This window comes from Ictalurus punctatus, chromosome 14 (genome assembly GCF_001660625.3).
Source record: "Ictalurus punctatus breed USDA103 chromosome 14, Coco_2.0, whole genome shotgun sequence".
Lineage (NCBI taxonomy): Eukaryota > Metazoa > Chordata > Actinopteri > Siluriformes > Ictaluridae > Ictalurus > Ictalurus punctatus.
This window is the reverse complement of record NC_030429.2, coordinates 9199899-9218304: the sequence shown is the minus strand read 5'-3', so window position 1 is coordinate 9218304 and position 18406 is coordinate 9199899. Positions and strand designations below refer to the sequence as shown.

The 18406-nt window shown below is 37.3% G+C and overlaps 1 protein-coding gene across 11 annotated transcripts in view; it reads right to left on the bottom strand.

Annotated features, from left to right (window-relative positions):
* Positions 1 to 2063: 2063 nt before the first annotated feature.
* LOC108275110 (protocadherin alpha-C2) overlaps positions 2064 to 18406 on the bottom strand; it is a 77507-nt gene continuing 61164 nt past the window's right edge. For all 11 annotated transcript variants that reach the window (XM_017485708.3, XM_017485704.3, XM_053685497.1 and 8 more), the window contains exons 2-4: positions 18265 to 18323; positions 15133 to 15218; positions 2064 to 5168 (exon numbers count right to left, since the gene is read on the bottom strand). In XM_017485708.3, the coding sequence (XP_017341197.2) occupies positions 4864 to 5168; positions 15133 to 15218; positions 18265 to 18323 (450 nt within the window). In that variant the 3' untranslated portion in view covers positions 2064 to 4863. The remainder of the gene's footprint in view (positions 5169 to 15132; positions 15219 to 18264; positions 18324 to 18406) is intronic.

Below are 18406 nucleotides of genomic sequence, written 5' to 3'. Positions count from 1 at the left end.
GAGGGCGGGAGGGGCAGATTGAGAGTGTGAGAGGGCGGGAGGGGCAGATTGAGAGTGTGAGAGGGCGGGAGGGGCAGATTGAGAGTGTGAGAGGGCGGGAGGGGCAGATTGAGAGAGTGAGAGGGCGGGAGAGAGTGAGAGAGCGGGAGAAGGAGACCGCGTGAGTGTGAGATTGAGGGAGAGTGTGAGAGAGCGGGAGAGGGAGACCACGAGACTGTGAGAGGGAGGGAGAGGGAGAAAGTGAGAGTGTGGGAGGGAGATCAGGAGAGGGTTACAAAAAATTCCCAAAGCATTGTGTATACCATGGAACACTGTAAAGTAGAGAAAACATGGCAAGACAGATTAGTAGAAAACTGGTCAGGGAGGCTGCCAAGAGGCCTACAGCAACATTAAAAGAATTGCAGCAATTTCTGGCAAGTGCTTGTTGCTCCCTACAAGTGACAACAATCTCCCAAATTCTTGATGATTCTGGGCAATGGCATACGGAGGCAAGGCGAAAGCCCTTTTTACCAAAAAATAAATAAAAACTACATCCTATCTCCCTTTGGTCTGATGAGGCCAAAGTTTAACGTTTTGGCCATAATACTAAAAGATATGTTTGGCACAAAAACACAGCACATCACCAAAAGAACACCACCCCCACGTTGAAGCATGGTGCTTGCAGCATCATACTTTGGGGCTGTTTATCTTCAGCTGCAACTGGGGCTTTAATCGTGGTAGAGCGAATAATGAATTTCACAGAGTTAGAAGGCTTTTGCAAGGAAGAATGGCAAAATATTACTAAGTCAAGATATGCCAGACTGATTGACACTTACCCTAAAAGATTGAATGCTGTGATAAAATCTAAAGGTGCTTTAGTATTTGTTTAGGGATGTGCACACTTATGCAACCAGGTCATTGTACATTTTTTATTTATCAGTTTTGATTCTTATTGTTTTTCACTTTAATTTCCCAATAATATATTATATATAATATTATATGATATATATAATATTATTTCTGATTATTTCTTATTTTTACTCTGAAAATACTCTCAAGAGAAATACTTTAAGAGAAAAAAAATATTTCGTTTAGAAGTTATTTTGATTACTTGACAAATAAAGTAAGATTTTTTTTTTCAGGCATCTACAGTAAACATGACATGATTATGCCAAGTGGGATGAGCATAAGCCTTTTAAGTTTATCTAAGGTTCAGGTAATGCTGTGGTCATGAGTCAGGCAAAAAATGGTGAAATGAACATATTTCTGTTCAGTTTTAATATTTTTAGATGTTATAGATGCAATTTATCCAAAATTCTAAAAACAAAAAAACAAACAAAAAAACAAACAAACAAAAAAAAACCAAACATGACCAAAATAGTTGTTTCTACTTATAGTGTCTTTCCTTAATGATGCTGTAGGGTTTGCTACACTCAATTCATATACAGTATGTGGTCTGTAGAACAGCAACAATAACAAAAAATGCAACTTATTATCTTGTGATATCTTGTAGCTGTATGTGGTTTTAATGATTGACACAGATTTGAGTTTTGTAACAAGAATTAAAGGTTAAAATTGACATGTTTGCCAGATGACGATATTGTTACATACTTTTGAATTAAGATTTTCACCAAATTCAAAGTCTGTGTTTCAGATTAATTGCAATTGGGACTTTGAAAATTTTAATTTAAATTTGCCTTTCCATTTTTTTACGTTTATGTCACCTTTGGGGGTATCTGATTTTAGGATCATAAGGTGACCACTGATGATGGTTTATTTAGTAATTAGGATATGCAATATAAAAATAATAAAACCCTATATAAGAATAAATGATAGTCAAATTACACTACTAATTAATTACTGTATAAGATAATTACAGCTTGAATAGAATAGAATAAATATAAGTTCATGGTTTATTGTAAGCTGTTACAGGATTAGTTAATAGCTGAAGGTATATTAAATCTCGTCAAGGTTTTGTTTTTGTGTCTCTGGTTTCTGTACAGTTTGTGGTCAATATTTTGCATGATGATCTGAAAGAATCTTTAAAATATGTCTTTTCGCAGAAAGAAATGAGGTGTTGAACATTTGTCACATTATTAGGAAAGAAAAGTTTATTCATTTTTTGGTGATTTATTAAACAAAACACAGTACCACCTTGTTCATCAAAATGAAATAAAAAAAAAAGAGAAAGAGAGAAATGGATTTTACTACTTCACTGTCACAGTTTGATGAGCAGGTGTACAAAAGATACAACAGATGAGCCTTGCCCATTTGGACAGTGCTTTACCACCTACTGACCACTACCAGACACTGAAAAATAATGATGGTATGAACGCTCACTAGGTACAAGCATACACTACATATACTGTATTTTACATCAGTTTTTTTTTTTTTGACATTTTCATTAAGCTTTTTATCCTTCAAAGAGAAACGTGAAGGAAAAGAGATATTGTCATACATAGTCATTTAGTTACAATAATAAAGTGTTAGATCAGTATGTCAAAGCCATACACAAATGTGTTTTTTTTTCTTCACTTTAGTTTCTCAAAAATAAAACCATAAGAACAGTAAGGATTGAGCAGGAGCTTTAGGGCATCACACTGTAAAGCAGTTACAAATAAGTAGAAGGCTTAGTAACATGGTAGATGTACACTCTGAGTGGATGGGAAAATATCATTATGCAAAGGCTTGGCAGAGACAATACATACGCAAATCTCTTGTGCATGTAATGGGTACAAATCATAAACAAAAATAACAAAATTATAGCAATCTATATCTATATTCATATATATCTATATAGTAAGAGTTTCCTTCTGGTTAGGTCATGCAGCAGTCACAGCTGAGCCATTGCGACATTAGTATAAATCATGAGGTTGTACAGTGTAAACAAACAGGGAGTGGGATCCAACGGAGCAGAAGCATGAAGCTTTCAGTGCAAAGACTGGAGTCTGGGATGGAGTCTGTCTATTCCTAGACATTGTACTGCAATTATTCAGTAACCTTCTCAGTCCAATTTCCAATGCAAAAGCAACAGGGAAAACTGAATTTCAAATAGGTAAAACTGGCAATTCAGTACTTTGGACAATTCACATCATGTCATGCTCTGGTTAAACCCCACCCCCTGACCGTGCCTTGACTCTCCTTTCTGTTTTCTTCATTCTACCCTTGACAAATACAAGCAGTGAAATACAAGGACCAGCAGCCATTTTACTGTTCACTGGTGACACACACTGACACACAGAGAGGAGTGATGTTCTGTGTACTGGGTGCAGTACAATGACTAGAGCTGACCTATTCAACATTCAAAACAAAACAGAGCATGAAGCCAGGGTAGAAAGAATCATAGACAGAGCAAAAGATGTACTGTACAAATGCAATATAGATCAATTAAAGCTTATAAAAACAGATCTTAAAAAATTTTTTTTTTTTTTTTTTGCTAAAACAACACTCAAGAATCAGCCTAATTTGTTATCTAAGTTAGCTGAACATGTCTTTGCCTTCCAAGCAGAAAGGCAAGGGTATTTTGTACAGGACAAAATCCATACACCACATCCTCATATTAGATGAGAAAGCAGGCACAAAAATAGGGTTAAAGGTCAGAGTTTAAGGTTTAATAGAAAACAAGCTCAAGGGTAGCGATACCAAACATTCAAAGCATACGCTTGAGATCACTGAAGTTTTCAGGAGATGGTTGTATGTTTTGTACATTAGCACTAACACTGTTTTTTTTTCTTTTTACATGTATTGTACAACTATATCAGCTACCCATCTAAGCAACACTACCCATAGTTTTCCTTTATTCAGTAATCATTCTTTACTGTTTCTGTAGGTCAGTCACCACTACATGCACCCAGCCTCTGTTGCTTTGCAGTTTTCAGCTTTTGCCAGACTTTAGTTCCTCCATTTTTGCCCTGTGTTTAATCACATACTTGACTTTTTGTGGCAAAGCTGCATCTTTGAAAACAAAAACAGGCACAATGAAAGGGGAGCTATCATTAGTGGAGTGTTAAACTTTGACCCTGTACAAGCATGTGCGTGAGTGTTAAATTTTAGATTTTCAGATAATGCGCTTATAATGACTGGGAGAGAGTGCTGGTAAACATAATGTGCTTGCTTCTTACCATTCACCACTGTTTTATCTTTCTTTTTTATTTTGCTGCTGGGTGTCAGGTGAGTGTGTCCACATGTTCGTTATAGATTTGAGATACGTCTCCATAGTGTAGACACAGACATAGAGCAGAGCAAGCAGAAGCATTAGTTTAACATTGTCTCTTTATAGGAAACCAGTTTTACTTTAAACATGGCACACAACCTCTCTGTTGGCACCATACTCACACCAGCACACACCTCATCACCACTCTCAAAGCTTATCCTTTTCTCCTCAAAACTTGTTCATCTTTTTGCCTTCTTTATTTTTTTAATTTTATTTTTTGACAAGTCTCTTGGTAATCAGACGTGGTGTACTGCTCTTAACCTTCTTAAATCTGATTTTGTCTTCCTTTCTGAGATCAAAAAACTGAACTCAAATGATAAATAAGACAGAGGTGTCAACAGCAGTCTCTCTCTCTCACTGTTGTCATTTGAGAAAATTGGGTGGTCAGGCACTGTGAGCATGGAGGAAAACGAATCAATAATATCAAAGTGAATTGAGTTATGTAAGGCCAATTTTGATAGCGCGAGACATGGAAATATCGGAGATCTTAATTAAAGACTTCATGTTAAGTCAGACATCATGACTCAACATAAAATATTTGTTTTAGTTCAAAACGAGGAAAGTACACACAAAAAAAGATCTAATATTCCTCACCCATAACCTTATTAATCAGTTCTATCATGACCCCCGTTGAGATCTCTGTCTTATATATAAACTTAGGAGTTTTATTTCTAGTCATCATCATCTTTCCCTTTCTCCTTCTTGTCTTTCTTTTCCTTTTCCTTCTTCTTCTTTTTCTTCTTCTTGGCCTCCTCTTTCTTGCCAAAAGTGATGAAGTCGCTCTTATCATCACCATCCTGCCCCTGTCTGATAGAAATGATGGCAGGAGAGCCAGGGATGATGAAGGCTTCAGGTGGGACCTCGCCTGGCTTCAAATGCTGAGGGGGCATGCCAGGGCCTGGACCATACCGAAAATGCCAACTGTTACTGTCCACACCAGCGCCTACAGGAGGAGACACCTCGCCACCCTCATTATCTACCACAAACAGAGAGACAGAAAAAATATTATTAATGTTATAGACACTTCAATTCACTTCAGCCAACCTACATGGCTATCAATAAACATAAAACAAACATTTACTGTCATGTCATGAATACAGCATTTTGTATCATGGCATTCTGTACACATTTCAAAGAATGTCTTGTATTACAACAATCACCGATAAACATGCAGTATTAGACAGCCAAGGAAGAATGTACCAGGATCCAACAGCACAGGATTACATATCAGGTCCAACCCATTAGAGCAGGAAGACAGAAAGGTTATAGAAGAAAGGCTGACATTTTAACAGAAGTAAACACACACTGACAGGAAGGCAAAGAGTAACGCACACACACACATCTTCAGACACAACTGAGTTTAACCTCTTTTTAAGATAAAATGTGGCTTTAGAATTCTTGAGAAGGAACGGATGTGTGTGTAAGTGTCACTGTGTAGTTATGTGTGCACAGGCAAGTGTGAAGGAGGCTAAAGAGCAGTAAAGCAGGTCTTCTGGTGTGAAGGACGACAACGAAGAAGAATCACAACAACACGTATGCTTGGGCAATCTCTCGCCGTGATTAGCGCCCATATACAAATCCTTATATTCTTTAAGGCAAGAATTATACAAATGCAGGTACTTTCTAAACTGCACACATTCTTTCTCTTCCATTGATTTAATTTTTCTTCGACTACCTTGAGAATCAGCGGCCCTGGGTCACTGTTACTACCTTGTGGAGCAACTAAATACTGCAAAAGAATTAAATGCACATGTGCGACCTGCATGCACAAAGTACCTGTGGTGAAGCAGAAAGTATGATTCACTTTTTAGACATAAAATACGAAAAGCGTACAATTCGCATGGCGCAAAATTTCATCATCAGCAAGAGTACGTGCGTACTGTATGCGCGCCACCCGATTTGGGTTAGTTAATTCTAATCCTGCACAGGCTGTCTGTGGGTTGACATGAGTCACCATGCTGGGCTGCCCTGTGTGTGTGTGTGTGTGTGTGTGTGTGTGTGTGCGTGCACATGCTATAAATTACTGTTGAAGTCTGAAGTCAGAAGAAGGGAAGGAAATCACTCTATATCATAAAACAACTGTTATAAATTATATTATTTAAATTATGTACAGTTAGTAAACAAAATACAAGTAGCTAGCTATAGCTAATAATAACCAAATTACCTGTTGGTTTATTTTAGTGTACTTATCTAACATTTGATAATTTAGCTAGTATGAACAAGTGTTGGTGATGTAGCCAACATTAACATTAGGCTAAATGCTGGTTACTGAAAATAATCTCTGCTTTCTTTAGGCTATATTGTATAATGTTTATTTTTATTTTTTTTTAATTAAATGCAAGCTGAAAAATCCCTCTTTAGCTACCTTGTCCACACTAACACATTAATTTTGTTCTAAATGCTTTTAGGTGTTTTTTTTTTTTTTTTTTTTTTTTTTTTTACATTTCCACCCACACTAAAACTGTGCTTTTTTTCACCTCTGCTCTACAAAGTGGTTAAATCTGAAAATGCAATTTTCATGTTGTAGCATGGATAAGAGAAAACAGCTTTTCAAAAACACTGACATATGACTATCATGTGGTCTCTGCAATGCCATGGGTCGGTAAGACTGTAGCTAGACATGACTGCTGTCAGATATTATATCATAGTAGGCTATATTCATAATATTCTTAGGGTAGAGTGCCAAAATGACTTGACACACCATTGTATCTCTATTGTTTGAACCTGATTTCATTTTAATATATAAGTGATTTTGTTGTCCTTCAGATTCACTCATATACTTATGCACTACCCTATCACTAGCGACAAATACCAGTCAAGATTAGTCAACACAACTGTGACCTACTTTGTAAACTTCTTTTTTGACACAGCCAAAGGAGCTCTCTCTCTTCCTAACTCTATTTCTGTTTTAAGATTATCATGTACTACCAGTGGTGTTTGAGAGAATATGTGCAGTGGTGTGTGAATGACCGTGTCTGCAAGCAGGAGCTGTTCTTTTTCAAATGTCTCCTATTAGCGTCTCGCTCTTCAGAATGTGCTTACTACAGCAGAATGTACAACAGTGATGGAGAACACCTCTCATGTTCCACTGCAGAAATAAAACACTCTTCTTCCGCATTGAAGAAAAAAAAAACATTCAACTTGCTCTGGCAATTTTGTATTAAATTAAAGATCTACTGTCTGCATAAATACTGTTAATATATATACACAATATTTCAAACTATATACTGATATTATACATCAGTATTTTTTAAATATGGTTTTGTACATACAGTATAACGGTGCTACAATTAATTAAAATAACACACTGTTATTAAAATAACACACTGTTATTTCAGTAAATTGGCAAGAAGAATATGTGTCCAGGGTTTTATCCAAACCAAGAAGCAAAACTTGACTGAATACCTGCTGTCAATGGTGAAAATAATAACATCTGTCCAGGAGTGTGCATTAGCCTTTTATTTTCCTAAATCCCACATGAATACACAGAAAAAGAGGATGCATATTATCTCATTTTTAAAATTAATAATATTCAAATCCAAAGAGAAACACGATAGTTTGAGGTCTGCCATTTATATTCATGTACTTGTGTGTGTGTGTCTGAAAGAGAGAGAGAGAGAGAGAGAGAGAGAAAGAAAAAAGCGAGAAAGAGGGGTATTATGGGTCTTGAGGATGCTGCTTGATTCCCTTAACCAGCAATTATGCACAAAAGCACCCAATTTCCCTCCCCTTTTCTCTCTGACTGTGCTTTAGACACCTCATTTGTCCACATTTTTTGTTTCCATTTCATTTAGTATTTTTGTGATTATCTCTCCCCTTTATTTGCTGTTAGGTTAGAAAAAAGGGACACATTTGCCACTGCTAGAATAACAACCATATCACTGCTTGGATATGGAAAGAAGAAATCAAAAAATTCTCCCTAAAGCCCCCTTTAATTGGCCCTGTGTTTAATGTAGCACAAGGAGACACTATGTCCTGAGATTACTGACATAGGTTTAATAAGCAATATAACTGCTATGAAAAATTATTACTGTGAGCGGCTCAATCGTCTAGTAGAAGAGCTAATGAAATGTAATCCTCCTTCTATGTTCACTCTACATTCCTGAAGGTGTGCAATTTTGCCAAAGCTGGCCACAAGATTTTAGGCCACACCCATAAGGAAAAAAAAAAAAAACCCAAATGCTACATCTTGACATTTTTGTGTGCTTTTTGTGGAGTATTTAATAATAAATCCTATGATACAGGATTTAACATGAAAGCTATTAGTTTAATGCCTTTTGCATTGCGTGTAGCTTTATTTGAAAAAGTGCACAATACATGCACATTAAGATTTTATCCATTTAAATAAAATATGTTTAAAGACAAGCATGTTATGTATAATGTACTATTAATTGGGGCTAATATGTAGTCAATACATTGTGTATGAATGTCTATATGAGAGGATGTGCCACACCTAGGTCTGTCTGGCTTTAGCAATCCTGATAAAACACAGCAGATGGCACAGACAGGCTTTGTGTACATGCAGCCTAGAAACCCATTTGTGTGCGTGTGTGTGTGTGTGTGTGTGTGTGTGTGTGTGTGTGTGTTTCTGATAAATGTATTTGAAATAGATGCTTAAGACACAAAATATTTAAAATTTCAATTTGATGTATTTGAAAGAGATTTCAAAAGATGTATTTCAAATAGATGTTTAGAACACAAAATATTTAAAATTTCTAGTTGACGGTTGTAAAAAACAACTCGATAATATGTATAAATACCTTTGTGTTCTGAATCTTTGCACTTTAAAAAAAAAAACAATATGCTTTGCATAGTGTTCATAAACTGATGTTAATATAATTCTGGTGGATTTCAGAGCAGGCTCTTGCACTAGGGTTCTGAAGCACAAGAGAATTACTGTGTCTGTTTGCCCATATGTGGGCATATGGCATCATGATCTGAGTCATAGGGCAGCACAGGTTGGCACACCTACAGAACTTTAAATTGCCAGAATGGAAAAGGTCATGGCCATCCACCTTTCTTCCACCTCACCCCTCTCTCTCTCTGCCTTCCTAGCTCCCCTCAGCATCTCTCCTTTCCTGTTTTTGCAGGTATCTTGTTAACTGATGAAGAAATCATTAATTTCTTTATACTGTTTTTTCCAATCTTACTTTCTTCTAATCATTCTATTCGTCACTCTTTTAAAATACACTGTATAGCAAAAAAAAAAAAAAAACTTTGGACAACTGACTACTGCAGTTACATGAGGACCTTCCTCATACTGTTGGTATGTCTTTGTATGCTGCAGATTTAACATTTCCCTTTATTGGAAGTAAGGGGGCTAGCCCAAACCTGTTCCAGTATGACAGTGTCCCTGTGAAGAAAGCAAGAACTGCATAAAGACATAGTTTGCCAAGGTTGGAGTGGAAAAACTCAAGTGGCCTGTACAGTGCCCTGACCTCAATCCCACTGAACATCTTTGGGAGGAATTGTAATGGTGACAGTGTGCCAAGCCTCCATGCCCAACATCAGTGCCTGACCTCACTAATGCTCTTGTGGCTAAATGGAAAATCCCGAAAGCCACGCTCCAAAATCTAGTGGAAAGCCTTTTCTGAAGAGTGGAGGCTGTTATAACAGCAAAGGGGGACATATGAATGCACATGTGGGTGTGATTGGTTAGATGTCCTTACTTTTGCCTATATAGTGTACATATGCACTTGATTAGGAACACCTGCTCATTTATGCAGTTATCTAATCAGCCAATCATGTGGCAGCAGGACGATGCATAAAATCATGCAGATACAGGGAAAAGCTTCAGTTAATGTTCACATCAAACATCAGAATGGGGGAAAATGTGATCTCAGTGAGTTTAACCATGGCATGGTTGTTGGTGCCAGATGGCCTGGTTTGAGTATTTCAGAAACTGCTAATCTCCTGGGTTTTTCACCCAAAGCAGTATATAGAGTTTACACAGAATGGTGAGAAAAAAACATCTTGTGTGCAGAGGCTCTGCAGGCTGAAATGCCTTATTGATGAGAGAGATCAGAGGAGAATGACCAGACTGTCTTGAGCTGACAGGAAGTATAAAGTAGCTCAAATAAGCACTCTTTCTAAACATGGTGAACAGAAATGCATCTAAGAATGCACTACACATCAAACCTTGAGATGGTTGGCCACAACAGCAGAAGACCACATCATGTTTCACCTCTGTCAGCCAAGAACAAGAATCTAAGGCTATCACGGGCACAAACTCATCGAAGCTGTTGATAGTTGAAGACTGGAAAAAGACCAGTTGATTTTTTTTCTTAATCTTCAACTATCCAGTTTGGGTGTGTGCCCATGATAGCCTCAGATTCTTGTTCTTGGCTGACAAGAGTGGAATCTGATGTGGTCTTCTGCTGTTGTAGCCTATCCATCTCAAGGTTTGTTTTGTTTTGTAATGTAATGGTTGTAAAGAGTGATTATTTGAGTTACTATATCTTTCCTGGCAGCTCGAACCAGTCTGGCCTTTTTCCTCTGACCTCTATTATCAACAAGGAGTTTCCATCCACGCAACTGTTGCTCACTCACTGTTTTTGTTTTTCACACCATTCTGTATAAACACTAGAGACTGTTGTTTGTGAAACTCCCAGGAGATCAGCATTTATAAAATATCCAAACCTGCCCATCTGGTACCAACAATGATGCCACAATCAAATTCACAGAGATCACACTTTCCCCCATTTTGATGTTTGATATGGACATGAATGTGCATGAATGTGCAGGTGTACAGGTGTTCCTAATAAAGTGGATGGTGAGTGTATACTGCTTGTCGTCCTTTCCTTTACCACAATATAATTTAAATAATTTTGATCAAAGGCTGCTCATTTGTCAGGTCTACTTTAACATATTCTTCTGTCTTGTCTTTCACATTCCACCTGCCTGCCCTTTGTTTAGGTGATTCAGTACCACAGCATCACACCTCTCCCTCCATCACCTCTCTCTCTCTCTCTCTCTCTCTCTCTCTCTCTGTCTGCTCTGGAATGGTTGCTGTGGAAACTGCCTCTTCCAGTGGCTAAGGCAAAGACACTGATGGATAATAATGCTTTAAGCCCTTGATATATCTTACTGCTCCGACTCTCTCTCTCTTCCCCTAGTAACAGCAGCCATTGCAGACCCCTTCTTGTGAACTCTCTCACTCTCTCAACGTGCCACCTCTATATTCTCTGGATTAAACTCACTTTTTTTCTTTCTATCTAAATTGGGTACATAGCTGCTCAAAAACATGCTATACACAACAGAGGAAAGTCCTTGGAGAAAAACAGTGTGTTTCTCTGAATGTAATTCTCTTAATCTGGGTGTAGGCTGCTCTCTCCATTTGTTTAAACAGGAAACACAGACACACATATGTGACAGGCAGGGGTAGCACTACTGGTTTTGATCATTATCTCAAAAGACACATTAAGTTATCATCGGTCACTATTTGTAAACCAAGACTGTGCACAGATATATGGTCAAACATGCGGACTCACTTATTCTCTGTGGTAAATAAATCAGCTGGCACTGTCTGACACATCGCTCACTCTACAGTACCTAATTCCATTTCACAATTTCTTTCGTATCAGAACTGCTGTAACTTATCAGACTCAACAGGTAATCAATGACCATGCCAAAGAGAAAAGAGAACGAGATAGAGAGAGAGAGAGAGATAGAGAGAGAGAGAGAGAGAGAGAGAGAGAGAGAGATAGCGAGAGAGAGAGAGCTCACAGCTACTTACAGCTAAAAACACTCTTTGCTCTCTCAGTCATCAGCACAGACTTAATTAGTACAAATTGATCTTTCATAACCCAAGTAATTGCACTGTCCTCCCCTCCCTTTCCCACTTGGTTTGCCTGTCTGTTATACCCCATCACATTTTCTCCTCCCTCTCCATCCTGTCCTCTTTCAAGATTTATATAACTCCATTATATTTTATTTATCTGATGAATTTAAATAGAGTCTTCCTACTGATCCAGTGGTGTAATTTTGCTTTTTGTCTTTCTCTCTCCTGTTCTCTGTCTATGTTATCTGATTTCCACTTCTCTAAATCGCATCACTTCATACTGCAGAATGAGCATGACAGTACATTAATAGCTTTCTTGTTCTGCTAATTGTGTAATTAAATATACATTAATTATGCAGACATACTCCAAACTGACCCTATGACAATTGTAACCTACAGTGTTCTCAAAAATGAGAGAAGATGATTATGAAGGAGAGAAGATGTCTGATTGTGTGAGAGGGAGAGAGTTCCTGTTGTGCACAGAATGGTAACATTTACATTCTTACATATCTTACAGATTCTGTTCTCTCATGATAGGTGCTGATGTTTTGTTTAATTTATTGTTAGCAATCTCTTTGTGACTGTAAACATGTCTATCTTAATAACCTCTCCACTGTAAGCCCTTGTCAGCTTTTGTCTTGTTTACCGTAATTTTCGGACTATTGAGCGCACCTGAATATAAACTGCACCCACTAAATTTAAAAAGAAAAAAAAATTGTACGTATATAGGCCGCACTTGTCTATACGCCGCAGGTGTCCACGTTGTAACATGAGATATTTACACAGAAAGATGTTACACAGAAAGATTTTTTAAACTTTTAATTAAATACGTACCGTAAATGCTTTTTTTGCCCCGAACAGTGCCTGTAACATGGCTGGTTAAAAAAAAAAAAAAAATACAGTTGCCTACCAGGAAAAGTCATTGATTGCTATCTTCATCTTCCTCCTGCACACTAAAACCACTAAAGTCATCTTCTTCAGAATTGAACAGCCTCAGAATTACCGGTACTTAGTCACACACTTCCTCAGTCTCTCTTTCGTTGTCGCTCTTGATGTCACTTACATCTCGAGGCAAATTTGCCCTTGAGCTTGTACTGTCCTCTTCATCACGCAGCAGTCCAGCCTTTCGAAACCCGTTGGTGATAGTAGATTTTTTGACACTGCTCCACACTGTTAGGATCCACTGGCAGACTTGAGCAAAAGTTGCTCTTCGCATGCTATTTCCTTCTTCGACAGCCAGATCGATCGCCTTTAACTTGAAAGCTGCATCATATGCATTTCTTCGTGTGTTTTCCATGATGAGGGTTTATGCATGAAGCGCAAAATGACTGATCTGAAGAATTTAGTGTGAGTGCGTTTGATTTAATTCGAACAGTTTCATTGGTCCACTGTGACCTGTTCGGTAATTTCATTGGTCCGATGTGAAGAGGCTAAATGTTTTGGCGGTATGAAGCTCGTTAGCCCGTGAAAAATCCATAAATTAGCCGCATCATTGTTTAAGCCACAGTGTACAAAGCGTGTGAAAAAAGTAGCGGCTTATAGTCCGGAAATTATGGTAATCTCTGCTTTGTTTTCCTTTTGCAGAGATAACCATCACCACCTTCATCAGGTCATGTCATAACTTGTCTTAGGTGATAAGCAGGCATTCTGTTTTATTTGTTCAGAACTGGAGTAATCAGTGATATTTTTTTTATACATTTGCTATACATCACCAGAGGGTAGTAATACTGTATGTTAGGCTTCTATTATTATTTATAGCAACTTATTAACTAAATTGTATTTTAAGAGTAGTTTTGATGGAGGGTACATTTCACTCTTGAAACTTGAAAAGGTAAAATGTACTTTTATGTTATTAAAATCAGATATGTTTTTTTTCCCAGTTGCATGTCTCTCTCTTTAATAAAAATCCATGAGCTCCCAAGTGGTGTTTGCCCTACTGGAGATTTCAAGTTTAAATGCTTGCGATGCCACAGCTATCTGTGGCCAGAAGCCCAAGAGAGCAATATTGGTTCAGAAAGATAGCATTACTCTCTTCTCTGTATCTAACCAATCACAGGCATCTGTGAGATGATGTATGTGGAAGAAGGCATATAGTGCTTTCCTCTGAGTGTGTGCGTGAGCAACAGTTTAAAACAAAAGATCTGGTGGCTGGTTTTATGTGTTTAAGAGGAAGTACATGTTAACCTTCAATCTCCCCTTTTGGTAGCTGTTGTGTGGTAGGGGGTGAGTTAGGTATTGGCTATGAATTGGCAAAATTGAACAAATTGGGGAGAAAATCCATGAATGCTGCTTTTCGTCACTTCCTGTTTTATTTCGTTTATTTAGCTACCCACTAAACAAATCCTCACATCTCTGAGACGTCATTAACCATACTTTTAACTAAATAAGGTATTTGGCTAACCAACCGTTCTCTACCTCTGAAGAAGGGGGAGGATAAAGAAGAAAAGTACAATGCCTTCATTGTGTCATAAAAGTCATAAATGAATGCATTTGCTTTATTGTATTGTAACTAAGGAGTAGTCTAACAATATTGCAGAACTGGGGTGCAACTATGGTGAAATAAATGTATTTAGTGGCTTTTGTAAGGTGTTTCATAAACATTTTTGCATTGTGATGCCATTAACTGCTTCAGATTCTAATGTGATATAATAAAAACACGATAACAATCCTATTTCTGTCATTATTTTACTAAATCAGTTCTGTATTCTTTATAATGCAAGTACAGTTGCATTATACTTTAGGGTATTCATTTCAGTTTTCTAAACAACTGTCATTTAGGATGCATCATCATTGTAGCTCCTGGCCTTAGAGTGATTTTCAGCTGCAATTTAGAGCCATTTCATTAATTCAGAAACAACTGCAGGGAAATATGTGAGAAAGCCATTTTGGGTATTTTAAGGGAAGGGAAGATATGTGGGAGCACTAAAGGTCAGTGCAGGATAGACGATAACAGATATACACAGAAAGTAATCATTCTGAGGATAACACTAAGAACTACTAGCATAACAGGGCAAACAATTAAGGTTTTCTTACATTCACTGTACTTGCAGTTACCAGATAAGATTCTCATTAAATATAAATTTGGTATGACTTAATGCACACTAAGTTCACCTTCTGGTGAACGGGTGTAAAGCAGGATTTAGACAGGGTGGTGTCTTACCTGGAGCATTGGAGACAGTAGGCCAATTCTGGACCAGAACGCCCTGAGCCCCCTGCATCACAGATGACTCCTCCATATGGACTGAGCTGTAAATGTCAAGACACACACACACACACACACACACGCACACACACACAGGAGAAAATGTGATGTGAAACGCTGCATCAAAAATAATTAACCAGCATAATTAGATTAGAATAGTGTTATTCACGTTAATGAGACAATTAATAAAGTACATTTGTAGTTACAGTTGTAGTAAAGTAAAAACCCTTGGAAAACATAATCTTAAAATGATTTATTTATACACATTATTACAGTACTAAAACATTTCCTTTAAACTTATCCAGAAAAAAAACCTTTGCCTAGTGCTAATGTGTGATGATGCCTCAAGGCTAGATTTGGTAAGGGTTGTTTATAGAAGCCAAATTGCACCTTATGCCTGCTTAGTCTTTGTTCACTGCATGCAGTCTGGGTGCAGAGACCATTAATGAAATTAAAGCAAGGATCTCTCTCTCACTCTTGCTCTCTCTCTCTCTCTCTCTCTCTCTCTCTCTCTCTCTCTCTATATATATATATATATATATATATATATATATATATATATATATATATATATATACACATATACACACACAACTACATAATCCATAATTAGTAAAAGGTTTAAGAATACACAGTTCATTAACAGTGACTAACAAACCTTAGTCTCTGTTTAACCAATAAACTGTTTTAACCAATAAACCAATTTTTCAGGAGGAAATAAAATGCTTTCATTTTCATGACTGTGTAATCTAGAGAGAAGTAATATGGCATGTCTCTGTGAGAGGACAGAAGTGTGCTAAAGACGGATTATCTCTGTGAGTTTGCATTCACAGTGATGGAATAGAGCCATACAGAGCCTCATTTCAGTCAGAAAAATGAATGATGGTAACCCAGATGGTCAATGCTAGGGTATTCTAATATTTCTTGAAACATTAGTTTAAAATGCCTGTTTGTCCATTGTAATATTGCAAACCTGTCTTCCTCTGCCAAGCTACATTTCAGGAAAAAACACTGAGGTATGATAAGTCTGTCAAACAAGTGAGGTTATCTCAGTTGAGATTTGTTTTCCTAAAGCCAAGGGCTGTAGCGTAGCACAGGGGGAAATCAGGTTGCACTTTAAAAATGTGAGAATATAAAAATAGACATACCCATAAATCACATGGACTGCGCTGATATTCCAGTCAAATTCAAACAAGCAGGAGGTATTTCACTGGATAAGAATGGAATTCTAAGAAAATGTATATCTGCTAACCCTGCTCCTTGCTTTAATGCTACCAATTTGGAGCTTGTGTACATTCTTATGAATTTTCAATTGTGGGAGCATGTTGGTTCAACTATATGAAATATAAACTAAGAAACAAAAACGTCATAGGTGTAAGTGAGGTATGGGTGACTGGCTGCAAAGAGAGGGGAGGATACTAGATGGCCTCCATTTTAGTTGTGCTTTCTCTCTTTCTCAATTTCTGATTTGTTTGATATGTTATGCCATTATGGTTGCTACATAACACCCCCACATCTCACAGTTTCTCCCTATCTCTCTTTCAAATGTCTTTCTCATAATCAACACAGATTTAAATAAATATATGTATTTTACTATATGCTTGTGCATGCAAAGTGTATGATTTATTATTAAAATCTACTGTTATTTAAATTGCCTTAGTGGAGGCCATTTTAAGATTTCTAAAACATGAGTCACTGAGAAGGACGTATCCATTATTAATGAGGAGGAACTGATTAAAAACATGATCCTTGTCTAATTCTTAATGCTTTCCACTCATCCTTATTTTATTTGTCTCATCTCCCTCTCCTTTTTACACTCTATTTTTCTGTCATTTCTTTGAATGATACCTTTAGGTTTTCCCAAATTTAATCTTTGTATAAAATATCTTTCTATTTTAATTTCATAAGGACACAGGCAAATCCTCTCACAATGATCAAATGCTAACAGAACAAATCCTCCCATATCAGTGAGCTACAGGATTAATATGGAAAATATATAAGTAACCCAGAGTTGAGTGTAGAAATAAGGATGATATATTAAAGGTTGTGTTCCTGTCTGTGACACATGAACAGTAATAATCAAGCTGATCTGATTGATTACACTTCTGATTGATTTACTTCTGTACCTTATCCTCCAATTAACCCTGATTTAATTAAGTTGGAGTCAGGGTTCTTCATAAACTAATGCCAGATACTAGACCAGACTTGAAAATGTAACATACATGTGTATATTCACACAAAATGCATCCCAGTCACAAAGGTATCCATATCATCGTATAAAACACCAAGAGACATGTATGATCTTATACACTTGACCACACAATAGCCCCTGTTTGTACATAGTGCTAGCAGCTGTGTGAGTTCTATCCATTCTTTCGTCCCCAGTGCCCTTTATTGTCACAGCAATGGCGACAGTACTGCTGGCTTCTATCAGTGCCCCTGATCATTTTTTTCTGATAAAGAAAAAGAAACAGACGTGCATTATAGACCAGGTTTTCTAGCTGGACTTTGCTCATCATAGTACTGTTCACTTCTGAGTGAACATGCAATCCCAGCACACTTTCTGCTCGTTAAAATAAATGCAGCTTATTATAACAACCCTACGCTTATTACAGTGACCTTCAGCTTGAGTGATCCACATTACCGCACTGCAGAGTGGCTTGTGGGGAATCTGATAGACTGCTTTTTCGTTGGTACACTAGACTGGACTATTTTGTGTTGAACTGCTTTTCATTATTTATTTATCCTCTTTTTTATCTTTATTCAGTCGAGTGAAGATTATATAGGTGGGTTTGCCTAAGGTGCAACGGATTAAAACATTGTCAAGCCACTTTGCATGTGACATTTACTATCAGATTTACTGATCATAGATGGGACTGTCAAGGTCTGTTCTAAAAATTATTGATCTCCACATTATTAAATTTTTGTTAACTGTTTTGTGATAGACAAGGGCATTTTTTAAATATAGGAACATATGGAAAGGTGGGGTGTTGGGGAAAAGGGATATGGCTAGTGCTACCGAGATCCAACGGTGTCTAAAGGTTTGTTAACATGCTGTGTGCAAAATAAAGAATGTTTTAATAGTCATACCTTTGCATTCCTGCTCTGAGAGAAGCTGAATATCTCCAGTCTGCATTGGGAGCCTTGGGCTGCAGCAAATATATAGGGAAAGTAAAGGAGAACAGAGAAAATCCAGATAGAAGATGAAGAAGAAGAAGAAGAAGGAGAAAAA